The following is a 24,634-nucleotide window of genomic DNA, read 5'->3' on the forward strand; positions in this document are numbered from 1 at the left end:
AGGGGGTAGTACTGCCCACTGTGCTGAAAGGCAAGGCAAGGAAATCTCATTGAATCAAAAAATAGTGGAGTTGGAAGGGGTCCCAAGAGTCATCTAGTTCAACCTCCTGCAATGCAGGAATCGTAATCAATCTGCTTTAACTGCACTGCAGCCCTATTTATTATTGTTGTTGTATAACTGTAAGATTATTGCATAATCTTAGAAGGGGGCATGGCTGTGAGGAAGGTTGGGACCCTACTTTTCTGTGTTTGCCCCTCCAGTTACTGACTGAGTGCATGTGAGTGTTGACTCTTGGCGAGGGGCAGGTCCAAAGGGTGAAAAGGGCGATTGTGAATGGGCTTCTGTTCCCTTGCCCTGGGTGGTTTGGACTTCAGGAAACAGCACCCCAGTCCTCACATTCTTATAACATCTTATAGCAATAGCAATAGCAATAACAACATCAATTTATTATTTATACCCCGCACATCCAGCTGGGTTTCCCCAGCCGCTCTGGGCGGCTCTCAACAGATTAAAAACAGAATAAAACATCAAACATTAAAAACTTCCTTAAACAGGGCTGCCTTCAGATGTCTTCTAAAAGCCAGATAGTTGCTTATTTCCTTGACATCTGATGAGAGGGCATTCCACAGGGCAGGTGCCGCTACCAAGAAAGTCCTCTGCCTGGTTCCCTGTAACCTCATTTCTCGCAGTGAGGGAACCGCCAGAAGGCCCCCGGCGCTGGACCTCAGTGTACGGGCAGAATGATGGGGGTGGAGACACTCCTTCAGGTATACTGGACCAAGGCTGTTTAGGGCTTTAAAGGTCAGCACCAACACTTTGAATTGTGCTCGGAAACGTACTGGGAGCCAATGTAGGTCTTTCAGGACCGGTTTTATATGGTCTCAGCGGCCGCTCCCAGTCACCAGTCTAGCTGCCGCATTCTGGATTAGTTGTAGTTTCCGGGTCACCTTCAAAGGTAGCCCCACGTAGAGCACATTGCAGTAGTCCAAATGGGAGATAACTAGAGCATGCACCATTCTGGCGAGATGGTCTGCGGGCAGGTAGGGTCTCAGCCTGTGTACCAAATGGAGCTGGTAGACAGCCGCCCTGGACACAGAATTAACCTGTGCCTCCATGGACAGCTGTGAGTCCAAAATGACTCCCAGGCTGCGCACCTGGTCCTTCAGGGGCACAGTTGCCCCATTCAGGACCAGAGAATCTTCCATACCCGCCTGCGCCCTGTCCCCCCCCCCAAACAGTACTTCTGTTTTGTCAGGATTCAGTCTCAATCTGTTAGCCACCATCCATCCTCCAACTGCCTCCAGGCACTCACACAAGGCCTTCACCGCCTTCACTGGTTCTGATTTAAAAGAGATGTAGAGCTGGGTATCATCCGTATATTGATGGACACCCAGCCCAAACCCCCTGATGATCTCTCCCAGCGGCTTCATATAGATATTAAAAAGCATGGGGGAAAGGACGGAATCCTGAGGCACCCCACAAGTGAGAGCCCAGGGGTCTGAACACTCATCCCCCAACATCACTTTCTGGACACAGCCCTGGAGGAAGGAGTGGAGCCACTGTATAACAGTGCCCCCAGCTCCCAGCCCCTCTAGCCGGTCCCCTCTGCCCCCCAGAATCATCATAGAATTGTGGAATTGGAAGGTACCCCAAGGGTCTAGTCCAACTGCCTTCAACGCTGCCGATTTCTGTCCTTCTCCGTTTCCTCTTCCCTCCAGTTCCTGAGCGAAGGCTACGCAGCCCACCTGGCCTCGCTGGAGTTCAGCCTGCGCTCCCGTCCCAAGAAGAACAACTCACGCATGATCCTGCGCAAGGGCAGCTTCGGCCTCCACTCCCAGCCGGACTTCCTGCGCAAGCGGAACCACCTCCGGAGGACTCTCTCCGTCCAGCAGCCCGACCCGCCTTCCCTGACCCCCAAGCCGGAACGGGCCCAGAGCCAACCCGAATCGGACAAGGACCACGACCGGCCCCTGCCCCCCATTGCGTGGGGCAGAGGCGGGGTCCCCAAGTTCGAGTCCGCCCCATAGCGGGCATCGGGGAGGGTGCCGTCGTGGCTCCTGCGTCCTGTGATGAGCGTGTTGGGTTCCGGCGCTTTGAGAGCCGCCTGGGCAGCTCTGGGGTCCAAAGTGGGCAGGGAAGGGCCGGGAGGGGGGCTCCCCCAAGCTCCAATGGTGTCTGTCTTCCGAAGGGACACCCCTGCGTGCTCCCCTATTTGTGTATCTGCTGATGAAATGTGGAGAGCAGAGAAAAGAGAGCACGCCTGCTACGGTCGCTGGGGGTTGGTGTGTTGGGCGGGCAAATGAGCTTTGTCTGTACATGTATACTACATTTTGAAGCGTGCAATAAGGGGTCTGGCTTATACCACAGAGCAAGGGGGGACCCCAGGCAGCACCTAAACCTGCTTTTCAAATAAAAAAGTGCAGGTTGGTTTCCAAGCCCCGTGGCTGCACCGACAGTGGAGACAACTCTCTCCCGGGGATGGAAGGGAACCCATCCAAGCACAGAGGTGGTCAGCAGGCAGCTTTGCAGAAAGAGACTCTGAAGTGCCTGAAAGGTCTTTTCCATTCCAGCGGCCCATTGATATAGCCGGCCTCAGATTTCCATGTTTCTAAAGAGATGAAAAATGGACATCAGCAAAGAAGGAGGCGAATGTGGCTTCTCTCCGGAAACATTTACGGAAGGAAAATTCCCTGGATAAGAGGAAGGCAAAGGTGGCATATGTTGCTTGAAGGGGTGCCTGGCTTTTTTCCCAGCTGTGGCGCCTGCTTTCTCCTGCCACACGGTTGGGCGTGTTCGTGGCTTGTGGTTTTGTGGACAATAAACCCCACACTGGAGCAGTCCATTTGGTGAACCAAATAGCGTTAGGGGTCTGTTATGTCCCCCTTCTTCTCCTCCTCCTCTCCTTCGCCCCCATTGGGATCTCCAAAGCACCCCTCAGTGCTGCTGCTGCCACCCTGTGTGCGTGTGTCGAAATTGTGCGCGCTGCCGTTGTGTCTTGTGGAACGTGGTCGGTTGTGGCAAGTGTTTCCAAGTGAAAGGGGTGGGTGGGAAGTGCATGTGTCGCCTGTTCAGTGTTCAGTGTGGATCTCAAACGGAAAAGGCAGGGTCTTGCTCACACCTGCGCTTCCAAGTCTGATGTCCTAAACACACACACACACACACACAACCATACATGCCAACACAGCCAACACACACACCCCATACCCAACACACTCACATTCTCTTTCCCGGCTCTTGGGTGCAAACCCATGGCTTTTTGGGGGGGGGGTAGGGGAGCTCCATGGCAGCTGAGTAGCCCAGTTTCACTAAGCCAAGGTGTGCAAAGAGAGAAATCTTTAAATAGGGGAACAGGATGGGGTGCCAAATGGCGTGCCCTGGAACTACCCTGTGTGTGCAGTGTATATTATCCCATGGGGGCCTTTTGCACAACTTCCACTGCTGACGTTGTGCAGCACAGCTTCACATTTTTGCACTTGGTCTGTTTCGTTTGCTGTCCTGTAAGAAAGAAAGCGGGGAGAGGGTTGGGTGGGGGACTTGCACCCATCACCCAGATCTTGAGCTTTCATGACAAGAGGTGCTCAGGCGATGGTTAGGTCTGCTGGTCCTGAGGGGTGAGAGAGCTGGGCTTCCCTCCTCAGCTCCATCCTGAACCTTCTCTCTGTGGAGTTTGTTTCACAAGTCTTAGAAAGCGAGGTCACGCAAAACACTTTCAACTTCCTCTTTCTTTAATAAAAAAAAAACCTACTGATGTGATACCATGATTTGGAGTGAGTCAGCGGTGGTCTCGTAACTTGGAAGGTACTGCAGACCCATTTCAAAGCTTTTGATGCTCCAGGCTGAAAAATCCCAGGGGTAGGGTTGTGTTTCTGTGAAAGTTTTTAATAATTGCTCCAGTGGGAAAGTAACATCCCTGAACCAGTTTCAAACTGGCTGGAATCATAGGATTGCTGAGTTAGAAGGCACCCAAAGGGTCATCTGGTCCAACCCCCTGTAGCAATACTGCAGTGGTGTCTCCTTCAGAGCCCAACCCTGAGCTTGGAGCTGGGGACAGACTGTCCAGTGATTATCTCAAAGGACCGCATTTCAAACTCTGAACTGCTTGAACTTTGGGTTGCTAAATGCAGCATCAGCAGCCTCTTAGGACACAGTTGATGACCATAGAGAGGTTCCCTCTATGCCTATTGAACTTCTGCCATGAAAGGCAGAGGGGTGAGATCACCCAAGCAAATGTAAGCGAGTCTGGACAATCAAACACAGCTGTAGTTCTTGATAAAACTCAGGCTGGGTGATGGAAGTTGCAAGCGCCAGAAGATTATGGCCCCTCCAATGCTTTCAAGAGCTGGTGTGCCAAGGAATGGTGGTCTTGGGGTGGCAAGGCTCTTCCTAGCCCTGACTCTGAGGATTCTTGTCCTGACACAGATGTGAAGTCCTGGGTGTCCTCTCTGTGCAAAGAGACAGGAGGGTTTCGGGGTGCATTTTGAAGTCTCACAGTCTGCATCAATGTACAACTCTGAATTTCTTACATGGACAATCAAAACGGGAGGAGGGGATAAAGACTCATGTCCTCCCCCCAAAAGCGGTGTACCTTTTGCTGTGGAATTGTGTGTTTTTCTATTATATATATAAAAATAATAATCCTCTGACAAATGGAGTCCTGTCAAATGAACACCTTCTCTGCCTTTTTGGTATCTGTACTTGGAAAGGGTCCTTTTCTCACTCTCTGTCCTTCCTGCTGAATTTCTGCGACCCTCTCAGCACACGGATCAAATAAAACAACTCTACCTTCTCACTCAGGACTGTGTGGCTCTTGCTGGTTTGCAATTCTTTGTTTTGTCAGACTGTGTGTGTGTCAAAGTATGATCTGCTCCTCTTGTGGGAATGTTGAGGATAGTAGGAAAGGAAATATATTGAACAAGTATTATCCTTCCTTTACTCATACTAGTGAGTGATGTAGCAGAGCAGATTCCCCTCAATATAGCAGGAAGCTAGTTTGCAGATTCATTTGAATCTCTTTGGTTAAGTAACCCAATCTGGCTTGCCCAGGTAGATTATTCCTGGTGTCCCCTTTTATCCCTCTTAAAAGAATAAAGGCACCATAGTCTTTCCTTAAAAGTAACCAGAGATTTACTCACATTTCAGTTCACGATTTGATCCCCGAAAGGCAGGCTTTACTTAGTTACATAACAAACTGTAAGTTTATCTCATATGGAGGTTGAGCTCATGCGCTGCTGGCTGAGAGCCAGCAGACAGCAAAATTACATTAAAAGAACAAAATGGCAGCAGGAGAGCAGCATGGCAGCAAGAGAGCAGCAAGCAAGAGAGAGAAAATGGCTGTGTGACTTGGCTCTTTTATGGAGTCAGCCAGGGCCACACCCATCTCCCAGATCACATGCAGGGGGGAGAATGCTCCAGACCAGTGGAAGAGGAAGTTACACTGACTGGAGTAACATCCCCTTGCCTGTGCCCACTCTAGGGAAATAAGGAATGTTGTGCTTGACTGTTCCAATGGATTACATCCCAGGGCTATGGCCAGCAGCCATGATGGCTATTGGTGGTGGTGGTTTTTAAATTTTATTGATTTATTATAAAAAAGTGAAAACATAACAAAATGGGGGGGATTAAACCACAATGCATCACAGTCCAGAAGGACTTTCCAGTCCAATCTTAGAGACAAAGCACATGTTCTTGTTAGAAGATCAGAAAAGAAATCCTCCAGGCAGCATTCATCTATGGAGGTCGCCCCCATGGGAGGCCGTGATGGCTGCCAACTTGGATTGCTTTAAAAGAGGATTGAGAAAATGAATGGAGAAGAAAGTTGCTCTTGTGCTCAGGTCCTGTTTGCGGGTTTACTATTGGGGGCATCTGGTTGGCCACTGTGAGAACAGGATGCTGGGATAGATGAGCCATTGGCCTGATGTTAAGCTCAGCACCTTAGGAACTCTTAATTTAGCATTCCCTGCTGAGCTTCTTGGTTAGAACCTCATTTATTGTCAGGGCTATTGGCCTCAGTTTTCCAGGCTCCCTCCTTCCTGAAAATGTGTGTTTGAGAACAGGGGTCTGCCCTGCACTTCCACGGTGAGGACCCGTTTGGGGCCTTTGCCCCCCTTGGCTCCATAAACGCATACCCAACACCCCCTACCCTACCCTCCAAAAAGCATAATTCAGAATAGCTGTCTGCATGACCCCACCAAGTAAGATAATACCACAATGGAATTCAAAACGAGGACAATTAATTGCGCTTTTATTCAAAGTCCAATTGAAGCTAAAACAATTCAACAAAATGGACGAACTTGCTGCTTGGAAATAGATGATTCTTTATGTGAACAAAAAAACCTCAAACAGTGTAAATTACATCATTCCAGTAGCTAAGAAAGGGACACTTGCCGACTTCGGGGACCACTTTCTGGGAGAGCTTTTCCCAGAAGGCTTGTCTGCTTGATGGGCAGAGAATCCCTTGGATGAAAAGGCCAGAATTTGAGGTGGGGAAAGAGAGAGGGGAGGCCCATTGAAGTGGCAAAGGGGTTGCTGAGATCCGGGCTGCGTTTTCCTCATGAGGTCTATGCGCTGGTGGTAGTGGCAGGAATGGCTGTAGTATTCATAACACTATCTAGATATGACACAAGATCCTTGACCCACTGAGCATTTGAGTCAGCACAGCCTGACCTCCCACTGCTGAATATAAACCTGTCAGGGAAAGAAACAGACATCATTAATCTGTCACCGAGTATGCTCTTTGAATTCTCCGTTTGTGTGAGGACCTCTCTTCTGTTGAATCTGGGGAAACAGGCAGGGAGTTTCCCTCCCACGTTAAAAGGCACCAGGCCCATCCTTGACAGGGCGTAGAGAGGAGGGAGAAATTTCTCCTATTCACAATGTAATAAGAGTCCCACCAAATTCCCAACCAAAACACCCACTGAATTGCATCTCTCCTTTAAAATGTGCACTTCTCTAAATTTTTCAATCCAGTTCTCCCACCAAAACCACACACACAAATATGTCTGTGTTAATGGTGATAATGTACAAAAGTACAACCTATTGCTTCCATAAATGCATGGATTATGAGTAATATGCAACGTTTGTCTACAAATTCCCTGAAAAATTGACTGACTCAGAAGCTGAATTGGAGAGTTTTTACCATCCCTAAGTGGGAAGACAAAACCCATCTTGGCTCCCTGGTGACAATTCCTCCGTATCTCTCAGACCTACTCGTGATTTTCTCAGTGTGTCTTCCTCCTCTAGGACTGTCTCCCCCAAACTCAAAACAGCCCCCCAAATGCTGGAACCTTTCGTCGTCGTCATCTTTCACCTTTCACCCTTTGAACCAAGTTTACCCACTGTTCTTTGGACTCTTGCCCAGACTCTGAAACTTACACTACGGAAGGCAGAGGACAGCTGCTGCTGGTGTAGAAATAATCCTTCACCCTACCCTTTGGGAATGCCTTCTTGGAATTCTGTATGCAGCAGGGAGTTGCATCCGCCTCAGCTGTAAGAGGTGGGGAAAGCAGGTATTGTTATTTATTTACTAAATTCATTAAAAACCAAGTGGCTATCACCAGAGACACTATCATCCACTTGACCAGAGGGTTCCCCCCATCTTATCTGTCCATAGAGGCAGGGCCGGCGCGTCCATTAAGGCGAACTAGGCAATTGCCTAGGGCGCCAAAATGGAGGGGGCGCTGGCCAGGCTTGGTCGGGGGGCGGGGGGGCTAGCAGCAGCTTCTCCGCTGTAGCGGAGAGGTGCTGCTTGCCTCTCCACCACCCCCCACTTCCTGCTAAAGCAGGCTTTGGCAGGGGGCGGGCGGCGGGACAGGCGAGCAGCAGCTTCTCCGCTACAGCGGAGAAACTGCTGCCTGCCTCTCCACCACCCCCCACCTCCCGCTAAAGCAAGCTTTGGCGGGGGGCACCAGAAAGTGGTCTGCCTAGGGCGCAAGAAACCCTAGCACTGGTCCTGCATAGAGGCTTGTGCATTTAAAAGCAGGAGTGGGGGACTTCAGGCTTGGCTGAATGTGGCCCTTCAGGACTCTCCCTCAGAACTCTCCCCAGACCACACTCTCCTCCCCTTACCAGTCCCTGCTCTCCACCTTCCTTGAGTGCCCAACCCTAGCCTATCAAGGCCAAGGAGCAAGCACTGCCAGCTCTGGTAGGCTTTGAAGTCTACTAGACAAGATCACTGCCACACATTTCCCCGAATAAAGCACTGCCTTTTTAATTCCTTTTAATAAAAAGTGTGATGCCCTTCATCCTGTCTACCTGTTTCACCATACTCTTATCACCAAATTTCCATTGTGCGGGGGGGGGGGGAACCTCTTGCGTTTAACTGCTGTGCTACACAGAATCTTTCAGGGTCCCTCATTTTGGGGCATCCCTGAGCCCATCAAACCCAGGTACTGTGATTTATTGACTAAATTTAATATATGTATTAAATGCAAAGTAGTTATCACCAGAGGCACCATCATTCACTTGACTGGACTGCAACCCCCCACCTTTCTCTATCCCTTATATTTAATAGCAGCAATTAGGAACCTCAGTCTGAATGTGGCCCATCGTGAGTCTCTATCTAGCCCTCAGAGTTTTCCCTGGACCTGGCTCTTATGTGCCAGGATGGAGAAAGGGGAAGAGAATTGGAGACTGGAGGTGGGGGGGATGGGACACCCTGGTTTTCTGTGTGTGGCTGGGATGTATTTTGCTGTACGAATCTCAGAGGCATATCCAGTGCTTCCCCTCCTCCCCACTTTGCTTCTGGCCATACTCACTACCTCTGGGTATGTGAAACCCCCTCCCCCAAGATGGGAATGTGGCCCTCGGTCTATTGAAAAGCTGTCATGGGTAACCCAACCACAAGACACAGGGGCTACAGATGGGTCTGGGCTTGATGGGGTACTACTTCCAAGGAAGGTCTCCTGACGAAGCCCCAGTGAAACGAACAGGATCTCATAGGAATGCCTGGGGGGGGGGGGGAGGGAGAGAAGCATGGCCCTCCTAACATGTGGGTTCTATGTAGCTGTCATGCCTCGAAATTTTTCATTTCATTTCTAAGATTTCTTACCCTATCCCTTCACCATAAGGTCCTGGGGTGGGTGACAACAGAAATTACTGCTATAAACGCAAATATAAATACTGTTTTATATACTGTTGGAACAACTTCTTTTTCCTCCCCCCCCCCCCGCCTGCTGCATGGATGTGTCTATGTCTTTTCCTTCCCACCATCTAAGATAAGATGTTTCCATCGCCACATCTTCAGTTAATGAATTGCATCAATGGGGCGTGTTCAACCAAAAACACCTTCCCATTAAACATGGCACTGAGCCACCTCTCCAATGAACTGGTTGGCACATCCCTGAGATGGCCCACCCTAGTGATGGCCTTCTTGTATGGCTTTAAAAGAGGGTTAGATGACTCCATGGAGGGCACTAGCCAGGATGGCTATGAGCTGCCTCCGTGGTTGGAGGCAGCAATGCTTCTGGATATCAGTTGCTAGGAACCACAGGAGGGAAGACTTGCTTTTGTGGGTTTCCCATTGTGGCATCTGGTTGGCCACTGTGAGAACAGGGTTTTGGACCACATGGCTCTTCTTGCATTCTTATGTCCTTATTTCAGCTAATGTCCAACCACAGGACAATCAATGCCTCAGAACAAGCACTGACAACTCCAGTAGGTTTCCAGGTCAGCTGAAGGTCACAGCAGACATTGCTCTCCATGAAACTTTTTGATTCTTTTTAGATGAAGAGATTGATGCCTCTCATCATGTCTCCCCATTTCAAAGTGCTCTATCCCCCCCCAAAAAACAAGCTCCTGTACTACACCCACTAAGTATGCCTCATTTTAGAGCATCCCCAAGCCCATAAAGGACCAAGAAAAGGCACCACAAGCCCCTGGTGAGTGTCCCAAATCTCCTAGGAGAATCATGTGGAGAGAGACGAGGAGTTGAATTGACTTACCTGGGGCAGCAGTGGCCAGGGAGAACAAGGCCACAGCAAGGAGAGCAGTTATGGCAGCCAGAGAGATCTTCATGTTGTCTAGCGACGAGGAGCAGATTTGAGGACTGACCAAAAGGCTTTCTCAGCTGCTCAGTACCTAATGCTCCTCCAGGTCTCTTCTTATATAGGATTTTGGCTGAAGTCACAGGGCGTGGCGCAGAGAGGACACACACAAAGCTTCTCCAGAACTGAGGAGATGATGTCATGGGGGCAAATCATTTCATGGGTAGCAGAAAGGGGAAGTTGGGCATAATCAAAAGATGCAGCGATTGAAGGAGGCTGATGTGTAGGATGAGGCACATTTCACAGGGCGAACCTTTCATGAGAAGGAGAGCAGTTTCCACAAACACAGCCCCACACTGGGGGATGGCAAGCAACCCGCACCCCACAATACAGAGGCAGGATGCGACACTTGGGGCTTTCCAGTTCAGAAAAATGGTGAGCGGGGTAATACAAGTGCAACAGTTTGTTGACGGAAAAGATTCCTTAGCTGTGATTTCTGCACTGCAGAGGGTTGCATAACATGCCCAACGCTTTCCCAAACTGACTCTTCCCTGTAATCAATAAAGTTGTGGCCTAATTCAACCTAATACTGCATCAGTCTCCTGTGTCCAGTCTTTTGGCCCTCCCTACACTGGCCACGGACGTCGTGCGGCCGTGGCGGCAACTTGTTCCTACATGAGGTAATGATGGCCAACTTGGATGACTTTAAAAGAGGATTAGACAAATTCCTGGTGGTGGACTGAAGATGTTAGCTATGGCTACTAGTCAAAAGGGCTAGTAGTTGTTTGTATCTCCCCAATCAGAGGTAGCATGTCTTTGAATGTCTGAGAATCACAGGTGGGGAGACTTGGTGTTGCTCTCCTGCAGGAACATAAGAACAGGCTGCAGGATCAGGCCAGTGGCCCATCGAGTCCAGCATCCTGATCTCACCGAATGTTTGAGGGCAACCAGCAAGCAGGTTTCAAGCACAAAAGCAACTCTTCCCGGCAGTGGTTTCCATCTATTCAGAAGCATTGCTTCCCTCCAGCTAAGGAGGAAAAGTACAGTACAGCCATCCTGGCTAGTAGCCATCGATAGCCCTCTCCTCCTCCATGAATTTGTCTAATCCTCTTTTATAGCCATCCAAGCTGGTGGCCATGACCACCTCTGGTGGAAGTGAGTTCCATAGTTTAATACTGTTATAGGTAGGCCTCTGAGGACATATAGCAACTTGTGGAATGATATCTTTTAAGTCATTTCAGGTTTATTGGTTTTTTAAAAAAGTAAGTGTAATTAATTATGTAGTGTAATTATGGTGCTGGAGGAGACTCTTTGGAGTCCCATGGACTGCAAGAAGATCAAACCTATCCATTCTCAAGGAAATCGGCCCTGAGTGCTCACTAGAAGGACAGATCCTAAAGTTGAGGCTCCAGTACTTTGGCCACCTCATGAGAAGAGAAAACTCCCTGGAAAAGACCCTGATGATGGGAAAGATGGAGGGCACAAGGAGAAGGGGACGACAGAGGATGAGATGGTTGGACAGTGTTCTCGAAGCTACTGACATGAGTTTGGCCAAACTGCGAGAGGCAGTGAAGGATAGGCGTGCCTGGCGTGCTCTGGTCCATGGGGTCACGAAGAGTCGGACACGACTGAACGACTGAACAACAACAACAAAGTGTAATTAAATAGGCACCTGATCCTTCTGTGGGGTGGGAACTGTTGAATATTGATGGTTGCTTCTTGCATAAATAAAAACAATAAAATATTTGGGTGTGGGGAACAAAATGACGGGATAAATCAGCAAAAATAAAACTAAATAAAACACAAGGCAATAAATTTAAGAAGCCAGAGAGCACCTAATACAGAGCACTGCAATCGCTATGGCAGCTTGTAGTGCCCTCTGCAATTTTTAAGTGGTCCATGGAGAAAAGTCATTTGAAGTCCCTGCTCTGAAACCTTCATTGTAACCCTCCTTGCTTTCAACCTTCATAAACTAGTTTCCATTTTCTTTTCTTTTGTTTACTGGGCTTGTTTCAGTTTCATCAAGACGAGTTTCCATGAACTCGGTGGTCTGTGATTATGTAATTTCTATCTCCAGAACTGAGGAGATGATACCATAGTGGCAAACGGGTCTGCTGTTAATGGAAAAGGGAAGCTGGGTGCAATTGAAAGATTAAGCTCATTTCCAGGAAGGAAATTTCATGAGAAGGAGGTCAGTTTCTGCCTACGCAGCTCCTCAGTGAGGGGGTGGCAAGGGACTGGCACCCCATGAAACAGAGACAGGATGCGAAGGAAAGGCTGCAACATTGCTTTTGAGTTTAGAAAAATGTGGAGCGGAGGATGATAAAGAAGAACAGTTAAAGTAGGGAGCATGTTCCTCCAGGAAAATGTAGTGATGGAGGGCCACCAGCTTAGATTGTGCAACCAGATATTTCTGGGAAACCCAAGAGCACCACATTGGGGCAACACTACTCCTCCTCTGCTGTTGTTCCCCTTGTTTCTGGCTATTCAGGGGCAGAGGGAGCATAACATAGCAATCTGGACTATAACATAACTATCATGACTAGCAGCCATCAATCACCCTCTCCATCAGTGCTTTTTTTCTAGAGCAATAGCTGCCGGTACTCACCATGAAGTTGTTACAGTAAGTGCCACACTTTTTAACAACAACAAAAAGAGGTGTCAGTACTGCGTACCCTTGAGTGCCCCCTTAAAAAAAAAAAAAAGCACTACTGTGGCGTTTGCCCCTTCCTGGGGAATATATGAAAGTGCAGGAGTAAGTAAAGGGTTAAGTGGCTGACCCTAGGTGGACCAATAAACAGAGGGAGGAGGAGCTAGGGGCAGCTGAAAAAAGGGAGTTGGTGTTAGGCAGTTGGTTAAGGGCAGTTGACTGAGACGGTTGGTTGGTGGTTGGTGATGGTGAGGGTTGGTGGTGAGGTAGAGTGGTGAGCGTAGGATCAAGACAGGGCTGAGATAAGAATAAATATATACTATTGTAACTAATATCCTAAGTTTGTTGATATTTTAAATGAACACTTATTATTTTGTTCAAATACAAACCCTGACTGTGACAGTGATTACCAGGGGGGGATCCTGGTTGGTGGCAGCAAAGCGCTGTGGTGGCACAGGGATCAATAGACTGTGAAAGGTCCGGGGACCCTGTGTGATCGCCACAACTATTTCTATAAATATCTCTAAACCTATTTTAAAGCCATCCAGGTTGGTGGCCAGGCAGGGAGAGATAAGGAATCGACATTTACCAGCTGTGACAAATGGTCAGGATGGATGATGGCAAGTGTAGTCCAACAGCTGCTTCTGCCGCAAAGGAACACCGTGACAGAAACCAGAGCGCACAGAAACGCTGTTTATCTTCCCGCCGCAGCGGTACCTACTTGCACTGGCGTGCTTTCAAACTACTAGGTTGGCAGGAGCAGGGACCGAGCAACGGGAGCTCACCCCATCACGGGGATTCGAACCGCTGGCCTTCTGATCGGCAAACCCAAGAGGCTCAGTGGTTTACACCACAGCACCGCCCGCATCCAGAGGGCATCACATTGGCTGCCCTTGCTCAAAATGCTAAGGCGCTTTCCAAACGATTGTGTGATATGGGTCAGCTCCCACCTAGCAGTGTTTTTAGCCAATGGGTGACATCAATGCGATGATTGACAGTTAGAGGGAGTGGTGCTTTTAACCATAGACACACTAGAGTGACACACCTGTCTGGAGGTAGCAGCAAGATCTTCCTGGCCATAGGAGCCAAATCCTAGGGGCCAATGTCCCTTCAGCCACACCCCTCAATAAAATATTTGAGCCCCACTCAAGTTGATGAACATTGCCATTCAAATTGTGTGTGTGCACGTGCGTGCAGCATGTCATGTGATGAATTATGCAAGGCAGGGCGTATCTGCTTCCCCTCCCAAAACTTTATTCAAGTTGGCACCTCTGTCTAGGCTCAGATCTTATTTCATGCAAAACTATAAATATGAGTTTGCATTTAAAAAAAAATAACCACCTCTCCCAATGAAAAGGATGTAAGGATCTGGAGTGTGCTTCAGAAGGGCTTCCAGCTGGGGGGAGCTTTTCTTCCTGTCGCTGCCTGAGTTGAAAATGCTGAGCCCCCACCCCTACTAGCCCTCCGCTCTGTCTCTGACTTTATACAGGACAAAACTCAAAAGGGCCATGACTCCAGCTGACCTTTAAGCATCCCCCATACTTGCAAACTAAACACTCAAATATGCAATTTTAAAAGAAAGACACTCTGCACATGCTCAGAACTACTCCCTTTAATCATATAGCAGAAGCCTGATTTTCTGGCATTCAAAACAGCTTGAGACCTGATTCCACTTCTCTTCCGGAGGAGGAGGAGGAGGAGGAGGAGGCAGGGAGCAGGAGGGATGTTGTCTCTATGATGGTGGTGGAAAACACTTCAAGATCTCCTGGACCCATTTTTTGCTGGGGTCAGTACAGATGTTCCTGTTCTTCTTCTTCAGATGGACTCTATGAAAAGGGAATGGTCTGCTTAGTGTCCATTCAGTCAGAACCTGGCAAAAAGCAGTTTGGAGGTTCCACAGCTTAGGACTGATGGGGTGCAACTGGGTTGCAGGGAAGAGAACTGATCCTGACATTTACCTTCTCAGGCCCAGGAGATCAAGGTTCAAATCCCCACTCAGCCATTAAATTGGGTGACTTTGGGCTAGTCCTAGTCTCTCAACTTAACTCACCTCGCAGGGTTGTGGTGAGGGTGATACAGAAGGGGGAGAGCCACGTACAGTGGTACCTCGGGTTACATACGCTTCAGGTTACAAACTCCGCTAACCCAGAAATAACGCTTCAGGTTAAGAACTTTGCTTCAGGATCAGAAAAGAAATCGTGCTCTGGCGGTGCAGCGGCAGTGGGAGGCCCCATTAGCTAAAGTGGTGTTTCAGGTTAAGAACAGTTTCAGGTTAAGAACGGACCTCCAGAACGAATTAAGTACTTAACCCGAGGTACCACTGTATACCACCTTGAGCTCCTTGGAGAGATCTAAATGCTGAGTTGGGGGCCTGGTGTTTCCCAAAGGCCACATGGCCAGTGCAGGTCAGAGAGGAGATTCCAGCCAGGGACCACCTGACAGGTACAAGACTTAGGGATTACTCTGGACCTCTAATGCCACATTCACAGTCCTTGTGGCTCTCCGTGCAAAGAATCCTGGGAACTGTGGTTTCTCTAGGGCGCTGGGAACTGTAGCTCTGTGTCGCCTAAACTACACTTTTCAAGGTTCTTGTCTTGCTTAGAGCAGGGTGCTGATAATACCAAGGTTGCAGGTTTGATCCCCATATAGGACAGCTGCACATTCCTGCATTGCAGGGGGTGGACTAGATGATCCTCAGGATCCCTACCAACTCTGCAATTCTATGATTCTATGAAATGGCACTTTCAATGTCAGCTGTGGATGTGATCTGTTGCAGCTTACCTTGGGGGAGTTGCTGGTATGCCGGATCTGCACAAATCTGCTGCAACTCAAGGACCAGTCCAAGAATTTGAAACAAACAGCCCTGAGCATTTTCTACTTTCAACATGCAGAGTTGTGCCCCCCTTCATCTAATGAAGTTTGTTGCTACTTACATGACAGCCGGCTTGGCACATGTGCTGGGTGCCCATTCGTAGGATTTTATTTCCTTGCATGGAATTCGTTTCTTTGCATATGTAAGGCAGCAGTGGGCTCCTAAGGAGAGGGAGGGAATGGAATAATTGAGTGGCTTCTGTAGTGTGGAAGAGGAAAGAGAGATTATGCCCACAGAGGCTCTGGAGGTCCCAGCCTGCTGCTCTTCTGGAGGGGGAAAGTGACTGTCTCTCCTGTGATCCAGGGAAGGTCCCTAGAAAGGGCTGGGATGGACCTCCCTCCCACCCACCTGAATGGATGCTTCATGGAAAGGAGTCTGAAGCCCCCTTTGGTGGACATTGCCTCCATCACAACAAGCTCAGCAAGGGACAGCCTTGAGAACTGTGGCCAGCATTGCCTGAAGTGGTCGTGTGAAGAGCATCCTCAGGACAGAGAGTAGGGAAGGAACTGCTTCTGTGTGTGTGGCACCAGCTCCCCCTTTGAGTATAGCTGAGGAGGCGGCAACAAGGAAGACTTACTGGTATTATCATGAGCCTCATCCTGAGTCTCCTTGGCAGCTTCCACTGAAAGAGAGAAAGCAGATGAGGGTCATTATGGGTTCCTCTCTCCATGAACTGTCCACTGTTCCACAGCCATGGATATGGGAATCTTTTCCCATGAAACTTTTGTTGCTAGCCTATGACTTGGGTGAGACTTTCTTAGGATGGCTTTTTCACCGAGCAAAACAAGGAAATCCTGTGGCAGCTTTCTCTGGGTGAGACAAATGCCTTTTTTGTGGGCCAACATTGCAGCTCTGCATTTGGAAATCCCTGCAATCTCCCCACCAGTCCCCTCCGTTCCTGCTAAGATCCAGAGGCCAGTCTGGGCGAACAGACTCACTCTGGTGCCTGCACCACAGAGGCACTGAGGACCAGTTGCCCTGGGGCTACATAACCAAAGGGAAGCCACCTCTGAGTCAAAGCCTTGGTCTGTCTCTCTTACTATCATCATGCATTGATGAGCATTTGCTGTCCAGGCCTTCCTTTACCAGCCCTACCTGGAAATGCTGGAGTCACACCTGAAACCTATGGCAAGCAAAGCAGGTGCTCTACTGCTGTCCTACAGCCTGTGCTGTACAACTACTACAACAACTACTATTTTCAAAATAAGGAATAGAAGAAAAGGGCAGACTCACATGGGCAAACAGCAGCCAGGGCCAAGGTGGCCGCAAGGAAGAGGGAACCGAGGGAAGTTGGAGAAATCTTCATGGCAGGTGGAGATGGAGGGAGGACTCAAGACCCTCCCAGGCTCCTTCCTCGACTCCTTCAATGCTCAGTACCCCAAGGATCCCCTGGTCTCTTTTTATAGACAAGTCTGGCTACCCAAGATTTGTGTCTCTAGAATGCGGAGGTGACATCACGGGGAAAATGACTTTATATGAAGCAGTGAAGTTTCCACTCCATGAAGATACTGAGGGGCTGATGTTGAAGATAGAGAGGCAGTTTATGGGCCGATCATGAGGCCCATAATCTGCGGCACCTCGAGAAAGGGGTTGATAAGAGCCCTTTCGTGCACCAACTCTGCTGCAGCAGCAGATCCGCTTTCTGAGAAAACCCACAAAGAACTTGGATGCTTCAAAAGCATCAGGGGAGGGTTGGAGAACATCAGGGCAATAAGCAAGCAAAGGGCAGCTGGAACAAGCTCCTGAGAAAAATAACCCATTTTAGGGTTATGGATGGGTAGCAACCAGGCTGTGGGTGTAATGGAGGATGTCATGACCTTAAGGACTCTGAGAGCTGGGAGAGGAGTGGGAGGGGTGCACTATACAGAAACACATATTCTAAACACCAAAATAAAACTGAAGTTTACACACACACACACACACCTTTTGTGACTCTGCTCAGTATCAGAAGGTATAAATCATTTGAAGGCTCCTTCTCCAGGATGAGAGAGTTATCTTCTGTCAGCCCCCTACCCAAAGAGCTTTGAGAGATGGAGGGCTGAATTCCTCCTCTGCCCAGTCAGGACTGGTTAGAATTTTGCTGATGACTAGAAACATCCTAATATGTATAGACTGGGAGCATCTGGGTGAAAAAGTGAGCCCCCCCCACATGGGCGTACCCAGCATCATAACTGGGGGTGGGGGCAAGCCATGGTCACTCAGGTTGTGACATTTCAGCACGGAAAAGGTGAATGAAACCAAAATGTTAAGAAAATTATATATAATTATAGCAGTGCTTTATTACAATGATTTGCTTGGAAATTTTTTTTTATTCTAGTTACATGTCTTATACTCATATCATTTTTCTTGGGTTTGAAGAAAACTTGTTCAAAACTTCCGTTTCAATCCAGTCCTGAGGGTAAAATCCCAACTTTACACAGTATAGAAGCATTTAAATTGGTTTATTCCTACAGCCTTGACTGTAAAGCATGCTTAAATTCAAGTGTGCCAATTTACATGGAATATTTCTCCTTTATATAGAATTGTATTCTTCTATTTATACTGATCCAACCCCAGTGGATCAACCCCAAAATCTGATTACAAGTGTCTTTAAGCCATGTGAAGGGGGGAAAGAGATGTAAACAACATTAAGGATAGCATTGTGGCGGGTTGGACTAGATGACCCTTGGGGGTCCCTTTCAACTCTATGATTACATTCCTTCAGTCTCTGCACTTTAAAGCCTATCTGCTACCCTTCTCCTTTCAACTTACTTTAGAAACAGGAGTTGTCTCCTTCAGAGAAATTCTTTACATGCAAAGTGGAGATCTCTCCTCTCTCAAATAGCAAATTTAAAAACTGGAAGGTATGACGACATGGCTGTGATATGAGCAGCCAGCTGCTCTCAGGACAGCATGAAATAAGAAAAAAAAAGTGTGCGAGGATCAATTATATGAGAGAATCTCCTAAATGGAAAGGTGGTGGCTTGCAGTGTTGGGGGGAGGGATTCCTTGCCGGCCTCGCAGTGTTAAGGAAGCGATGTGCAAAATAAAGGCGGGAGAGGAGGGCACTGATTTTGACACCGAAGAGGACTCTTTAAAAATATTTTTTAAAATAGGGAGGGAGGGGACGCAGTTCAACTGGGGTGGGGAAGCCTGTGCCTGTGCCTGCAAAACGGGGAGCCCCATGGCAAGGACTTGGGGGGTGTCAAGGACAAAAAGGCTCTGGGGGAAGGGTCCCCTCCCCCCGGGTTGCCATGTGAGAGATCTCAAACTCTCTTAGAAACCAAGGCTGAGGGAGGGAAAGAGGCGGCAGTCGGCATGGCCAGGAAGCCAGCGCGGGGGGGGGGCTTCTTCCCCCAAGGCTGAGGCGAGTGGGTGAGACCTCCAGCAGCAGGTCTGCCGCTCTCCACCGACTCTGGTGGGGCTGAGGACTCCCTGCGCCCCCAGTGGCAGCTTCAGGAACTGCAGGGCTATTTCCTAGCTCTGTTCAGCTGTCGGCTCTACCCTGGAGTCCCGGTCTACTTCAAACGGACGCCGATCATTTTCGCTTGGGGGGGGGGGTAGCTTGCTTCTAGGGGGGGCATCTGCCCCCCTTGGGTACGCCCATGCCCCCCCATGCTACCCTGGTCAGATTTGAGGAGGAGACTGCAGTCCTGGGCCCATTCCAGGTTTGGGTAGTCATGTTTCCTTGGCAGCTGGATTTTACCTAGGTCCTAGCCCTGCCTCCTGTGCCCATTTCCACCATTTACTGGCCAGATTCCCAGCTTTCCTTGGAAAGGCAGCTGTTGTTGCAGTAACCACTATGTCATGAGATCCATAATCTTGATATACATCATACGAAACATGTACAACCGACGAAGCCCAGGCAAAACAAGGCTATTATTCCGGAAATCCTTGACGTGGAACTGTAGCAAGCTCCCATCTGGATTCTTTGGACCTTATGAATACACAGAGGCATGTGTGGATTAGAAACTACCGGTAGCTTATATTTGGACTTTATGAATGAACTGGTTGCTTGGGACTTCTTAAGGTTCCCAGGCCCTAAAGAAGCCAGATTATCCTCCACCAGGGCAAGGGTCTTTTCAGTGATGGCTCCAACCTGGTGGAATGCTCTCTCCCACGAGACTAGGGCCCTGCAGGACTTGATCTCCTTCCGCAGGGCCTGTAAGACAGAGCTATTCTGCCAAGCCTTCACTTTATCCTGATCCTCCATTCCTTTTTCCCTTCCCTTTTTCTATGAAGAAACCTTTCTGAGACCCCACATTTAAACTCTTCCTTGGTCTCCTTGCTGGCCCTAGCAGGACTAACTTGGCCAATTAGCCCTGGCGATGCTACATTTATGTTGAACTTTATGCTGTTTTTATGCTGTTTTTAAAGTCGTTTTTATCAATGTTTTATATTGGTTGTTAGCCGTCCTGAGCCCGGTTTTTAAATCGGAAGGGCGGGGTATAAATAAAAAAAGATTATTATTATTATTATTTACTTTGTTGATCTTTACATGCTGATTGTATGAGAGAAATATTTGATACTGTGAGAAACATATTGAAGAGCATTACCGGTATTTATGTGCAGCCGGTTACGTCGTGTGTGTTTATGAATGTATTTCACGTAACCTCAAGTTTGATGTTGGTTTGCAAGTTGGGACTACAACTCCCATCAACTTCTAGCCATCGTGGTCAATGGTCAAGGTGGATGATGGGAGTTCTAGTCCAATGACTTCTGTAGGATACCATGTTGCCCTGTTCGATATGGAGATATGAGGTGAAATGTTGAGAGTCAACCCCCAGCCCAGCCCAGCTCTCCACCTCTGCTTTTGGCCAGGACGAAAGGGTTGGGAATGTACATTTTCAGTTGCGAGGCTATAAATGAGAGGCACTCAGCACATGATCAGCATCACTCCCTTTAATCATATTGCTTCACTTTTTGCACGTCTGTTTTTTTCTGGCGTTCAAAGCAGCTTGAGCCCTGGACTCTGTTTTCTTCCTGTGGAGAAGGATGGGGAGGGACGTTGTCTCTATGGCGGGGGTAGTTTGTGGATGCGATCCTTGACCCACTGATCATCGGGGTTGGTGCAGATCCTTTTGTTCCCCTTTGTGAGGAATCTGCAAAAGGTGAAATGTCTGTTTAGTTCCAAGTTGGTCAAGGCCGGGCAAAAGGTTGTTCTCTGCCTTGGGATTGACTGAGGTGGTGCTGAGGTCTGGTCCCGACATTCACCCTCTAGGACCCGGGGTCAAGGGTTCAAATCCCCACATAACCATGAAGCTCTCTTGGGTCCAGTATAGTCTCCCAGCCTAACCTACCTCACAGGATTGTTGTGAAGATGATATGGGGACAGGAGAGCCACATATACACCACTTTGAGCTCCATAGAGGGTTATAATATAAATATGGTTAACATAATCCAATCAGAGTTGAGGGTCTTAAGGCAACTTGTCCAACTCAGGGCAGAAAGGAGATTCCATCCAGGGACCTTCTGACAACTAGAAGACTTAGGAATGACTCTGCTCTCACACACTTCATGCCCTTTGAATACCACTTTCACAGTTTTGGCTCTGCCCCAAGGAATCCTGGGAGTTGTGATTTCTTAAGTGTCCTGGGCACTGTAGTTCTGCAAGGGATAAACTAAACCTCTCAAGATTCTTTCTTTAAGTGGCATGAGTGTCTTTTCAATGAATGGGGTGGATGTACCCAGGTGCACCTTAACTCAAGAGAATTGCTGGTGGGCTGGATTTGTACAATTCATCAGCCAAGTACATGAAGTTGGCTGCAACTCAGCGACGAGACGAACAATCGAAAACAAAGAAAACCCTTTGTTACTTTGGAACATGCAGAACGTGCAGAGGTTTCTGGTTGTTTGGTTGTTTTAAAAAACAAACCTGCTGCTACTTACATGATAGCCGGCAGGGGGCAGGTACTGCCTGCATACTCATAGCTAACCAGGAGCTTGAGTGGAATGGGTCTCCTGTCATATTTTGTGCAGCAGTGGCTTGAGCCTGTGAAGGAGAGGTGAGGATTGGAACAGCTTAGTGGCTTCTGTACCATGGAAGGTGAAAGGGGGATAGTATTCATAAAGGCTCTGTGAAGTCCCCAGCCTCTCCTGGAGAGGGGAAGGGTTCTTTCTCCTTCCAATCAAGGGAGGTTCACTGGGGAGGGCTGCAATGGGCCTCCTTCCCTCCCCCCATCCACCTGAACTGATGCTTCATGGAAAGGAGCCCAAATCTCCCTGAAATGGATGCTGCTTCCCACACAACAGGCTCAGCCTGGGGCAGCAGGGACAGCCTTAAAAACTGTGGCCACCTTTGCCTGAAATATGGTGATAGGACTGTCACATGGAAGATGGAGCAAGCTCCCCCCCCCCCCCGCTGCACCAGAGGGGAGGACCCAAACCAATGAATTCAAAAAACAAGAAAGGAGATTCCGACTCAATGTTAGGAAGAACTTTCTGAGGGTAAGAGTCATTCTACAGTGGAACAGGCTCCCTTGGAAGTGGTGGGATCCCCTTCAATTGAGCTTTCTTTCTGCTGGATGGCCACCTGTCAGGGGTGCTGTAGCTGTGATTCCTGAATTGCAGGGGTTGGACTAGAGGACCTTTGGGGTGCCTTCCAACTTTACAGTTTTATGATTCTATGAAATGGCTGTCTGAACAGCATTCTTAGGACAGAGTAGAGAAGGAACTGCCCATGTGAGTCTGGCACCAGCTTCCCCTTTGAGTATGGTTGAGGAGGGAGGACAAGGAAGACTTACCATCACGAGCCTCATTCTGGGTCTCCTTGGTGTCTTCCCCTGATGGAAAGAAATGAATGGCGGCTCAATATAGGTTGGTCTCGCTTTCAACAGTCCACCATCCCATTGCCAAGGATACGGGATTTGCCCTGTGAAACTTTCATTGCTAGCCTGTGACTTGTGTGAGGTACTTTCCCCCCTTTTTTAAATTTTAGTTTTAAATTTTCAGAAGGTTGCAAATTCAATACACCTTGTGTATCTCCTTGTGAGGAGATGCAGAGACCAGTCTGGGTGGGCAGACTCACTCTGGGGCCTGTGCCATTTCAGCTCTAGAACCCGTCACCCTGGCACCACAGAGCCAAATGGATGCCCCCTCTGGCCCCATTAGGGAGTACGCACTCTGCAAAAATGTGTATATTCGGAGCTTTCTCTAAAAAGCTGATGAATTTTCATGAGAGCTTTTAAATATGAGAATGGGCAATCAATGTGGAAATGCAGAAAACGCACCTGACAATTGGAAAAATGTGGAACAAAGAAAGAGGGAATGTGACGGAATCATCACCCATTGCTAGGCCCTATCTTAGTTTAATTTATTTAAAAGCCGTTATAAAGCACTTAAATATTTTTTAAGTCTAGTATACCTGAAAGAGCGTCTCCACCCCCATCATTCTGCCCGGACACTGAGGTCCAGTGCTGAGGGCCTTCTGGCAGTTCCCTCACTACAAGAAGCCAAGTTATAGGGAACCAGGCAGAGGGCCTTCTCAGTAGTAGCACCCACCCTGTGGAACGCCCTCCCACCAGATGTCAAAGAAAAAAACAACTACCAGACCTTTAGAAGACATCTGAAGGCAGCCCTGTTTAGGGAGGCTTTTAATGTTTAATAGATTATTGCATTTTGGTGTTCTGTTGGAAGCCACCCAGAGTGGCTGGGGAAACCCAGCCAGATGGGCAGGGTATAAATAAATTATTATTATTATTATTATTATTATTATTATTATTATTATTATTACTCTCTAAGTATTGTAGAAATATCTCTCTCTCTCTCTCTCTCTCTCTCTCTCTCTCTCTCTCTCTCTCTCTCTCTCTCTCTCTCATAAAAGTAGCTTGCTGGATCAGGCCAATGGTTCACCTAGTCCAGCATCCTGGTTGCACAGTGAAGGAACAGTTCCTATGGAAAACCAGCAAGCAGGATTTCAGCAAAAGAGCCCTCTCCCCTCCTGTGGTTTCCAGCAACTTTCTCCCTTCCCACCCCACCAGCCCCTCTCTAGAATTATTACAACCTAATGATGAAAGCCATCCTGCCCACCTTTCAGCTGTAAAACAGGGTCTAAATCTCAGGCACACAGGATGCTGCCCTATCCTGAGTCAGAGCCCTGTTCCGTCTCTTGTACCAGCATCATTCCTTGGCGAGCATTTGCTCACCAGGGATTCAGGTAGCGAGCACTTTACCAGCCTTACCTGGAAATGCTGGAGTCACACCTGAAACCTATGGCAAGCAAAGCAGGTGCTCTTCCGCTGACCTACAGCCTGTGCCTGAGGAGAGGAGAGGAGAGGAGGATGGATAGACACCCTTGACTCACCTGAAGAGGCATCAGCCAGGGCAAAGGTGGCCACGAGGAGGAGGAAGACGAGAGCAGCCAGAGAGAGCTTCATGGCAGATGAAGATGGAGAGACACTTCCCAGACTTCTTCGTTTATTCAGTCCTGGGTACCCGAGGCTCCCCCAGATTTCTTTTTATAGAGGATTCTGGCTACCCAAAATCTAGAACGCAGAGCTGACGTCATGAGACAATGGCTTTGTAGGAAGCATTGCCGCTTCCCCTCCAGCTTATGCCAGTAGAGATAGTGAGGGTTTGATACCCAAGATAGGGAGGTAGGATATGGGCCCAACATGGGGTTTATCATCTGTGGCATCCTTTTGTTGACAAGGAGGCTGATAAGAGCCCTTTTGTGGACCAAACCTGCTGCTGCAGCAGATCCACTTTCTGACCAAACTTGCGAATTTCTGTGTAAACAGTTCAGATGCTTCCGAAGTAGATAGCTGATTTATGTGTTCCATGAGCAGGTGTGGAATGCATCCACCAGCTAAGGCAGTGTTTTTCAACCTTTTTTGGGCAAAGGCACACTTGTTTCATGAAAAAAATCACGAGGCACACCACCATTAGAAAATGTTAGAAAATTTAACTCTGTGCCTATATTGACTATATATAAAGTAATTCTCTTGAATTTTTCAATTTTTCCCACGGCACACCAGGCAACATCTCGCGGCACACTAGTGTGCCGCGGAACAGTGGTTGAAAAACACTGAGCTAAGGACCTTTGGAGAGAGATGACTTGACCATGCTCTGATAACTTCCAGGCTGGATTTTTGTGATGCGCTCTATGTGCAGCAGCCAGTTTACTGACTGAGGTTCTGTTTAGATCTCATACAA

General features: G+C 48.4%; 2 protein-coding genes and 1 long non-coding RNA gene across 3 annotated transcripts in view; 1 reads left to right on the forward strand and 2 right to left on the reverse strand.

Annotated features, from left to right (window-relative positions):
• PITPNM3 (PITPNM family member 3) overlaps positions 1-4,789 on the forward strand; it is a 73,312-nt gene extending 68,523 nt beyond the window's left edge. The window contains exon 20 of the mRNA XM_033171909.1: positions 1,719-4,789. Within this exon, the coding sequence (XP_033027800.1) occupies positions 1,719-2,027 (309 nt within the window). The 3' untranslated portion in view covers positions 2,028-4,789. The remainder of the gene's footprint in view (positions 1-1,718) is intronic.
• A 10,780-nt stretch (positions 4,790-15,569) lies between these two features.
• Positions 15,570-16,859, reverse strand: LOC117059949. The gene is made up of 3 exons (XR_004427963.1): positions 16,736-16,859; positions 16,080-16,124; positions 15,570-15,663 (listed from the first exon to the last, which is right to left on the reverse strand). It is a non-coding gene; the product is annotated as an uncharacterized LOC117059949 (long non-coding RNA).
• Positions 16,860-20,401: 3,542 nt separating this feature from the next.
• On the reverse strand, positions 20,402-23,957 carry LOC117060168 (C-C motif chemokine 5-like). Its single transcript, XM_033172333.1, has 4 exons — positions 23,784-23,957; positions 22,225-22,263; positions 21,371-21,473; positions 20,402-20,583 (listed from the first exon to the last, which is right to left on the reverse strand). The coding sequence occupies exons 1-4, from the start codon at positions 23,854-23,856 to the stop codon at positions 20,496-20,498; spliced, it is 303 nt and encodes a 100-aa protein (XP_033028224.1). The 5' UTR covers positions 23,857-23,957; the 3' UTR covers positions 20,402-20,495.
• Between the last annotated feature and the right edge of the window lie 677 nt (positions 23,958-24,634).

The sequence above is a fragment of the Lacerta agilis genome, chromosome 15 (genome assembly GCF_009819535.1).
Source record: "Lacerta agilis isolate rLacAgi1 chromosome 15, rLacAgi1.pri, whole genome shotgun sequence".
Taxonomy (NCBI): domain Eukaryota; kingdom Metazoa; phylum Chordata; class Lepidosauria; order Squamata; family Lacertidae; genus Lacerta; species Lacerta agilis.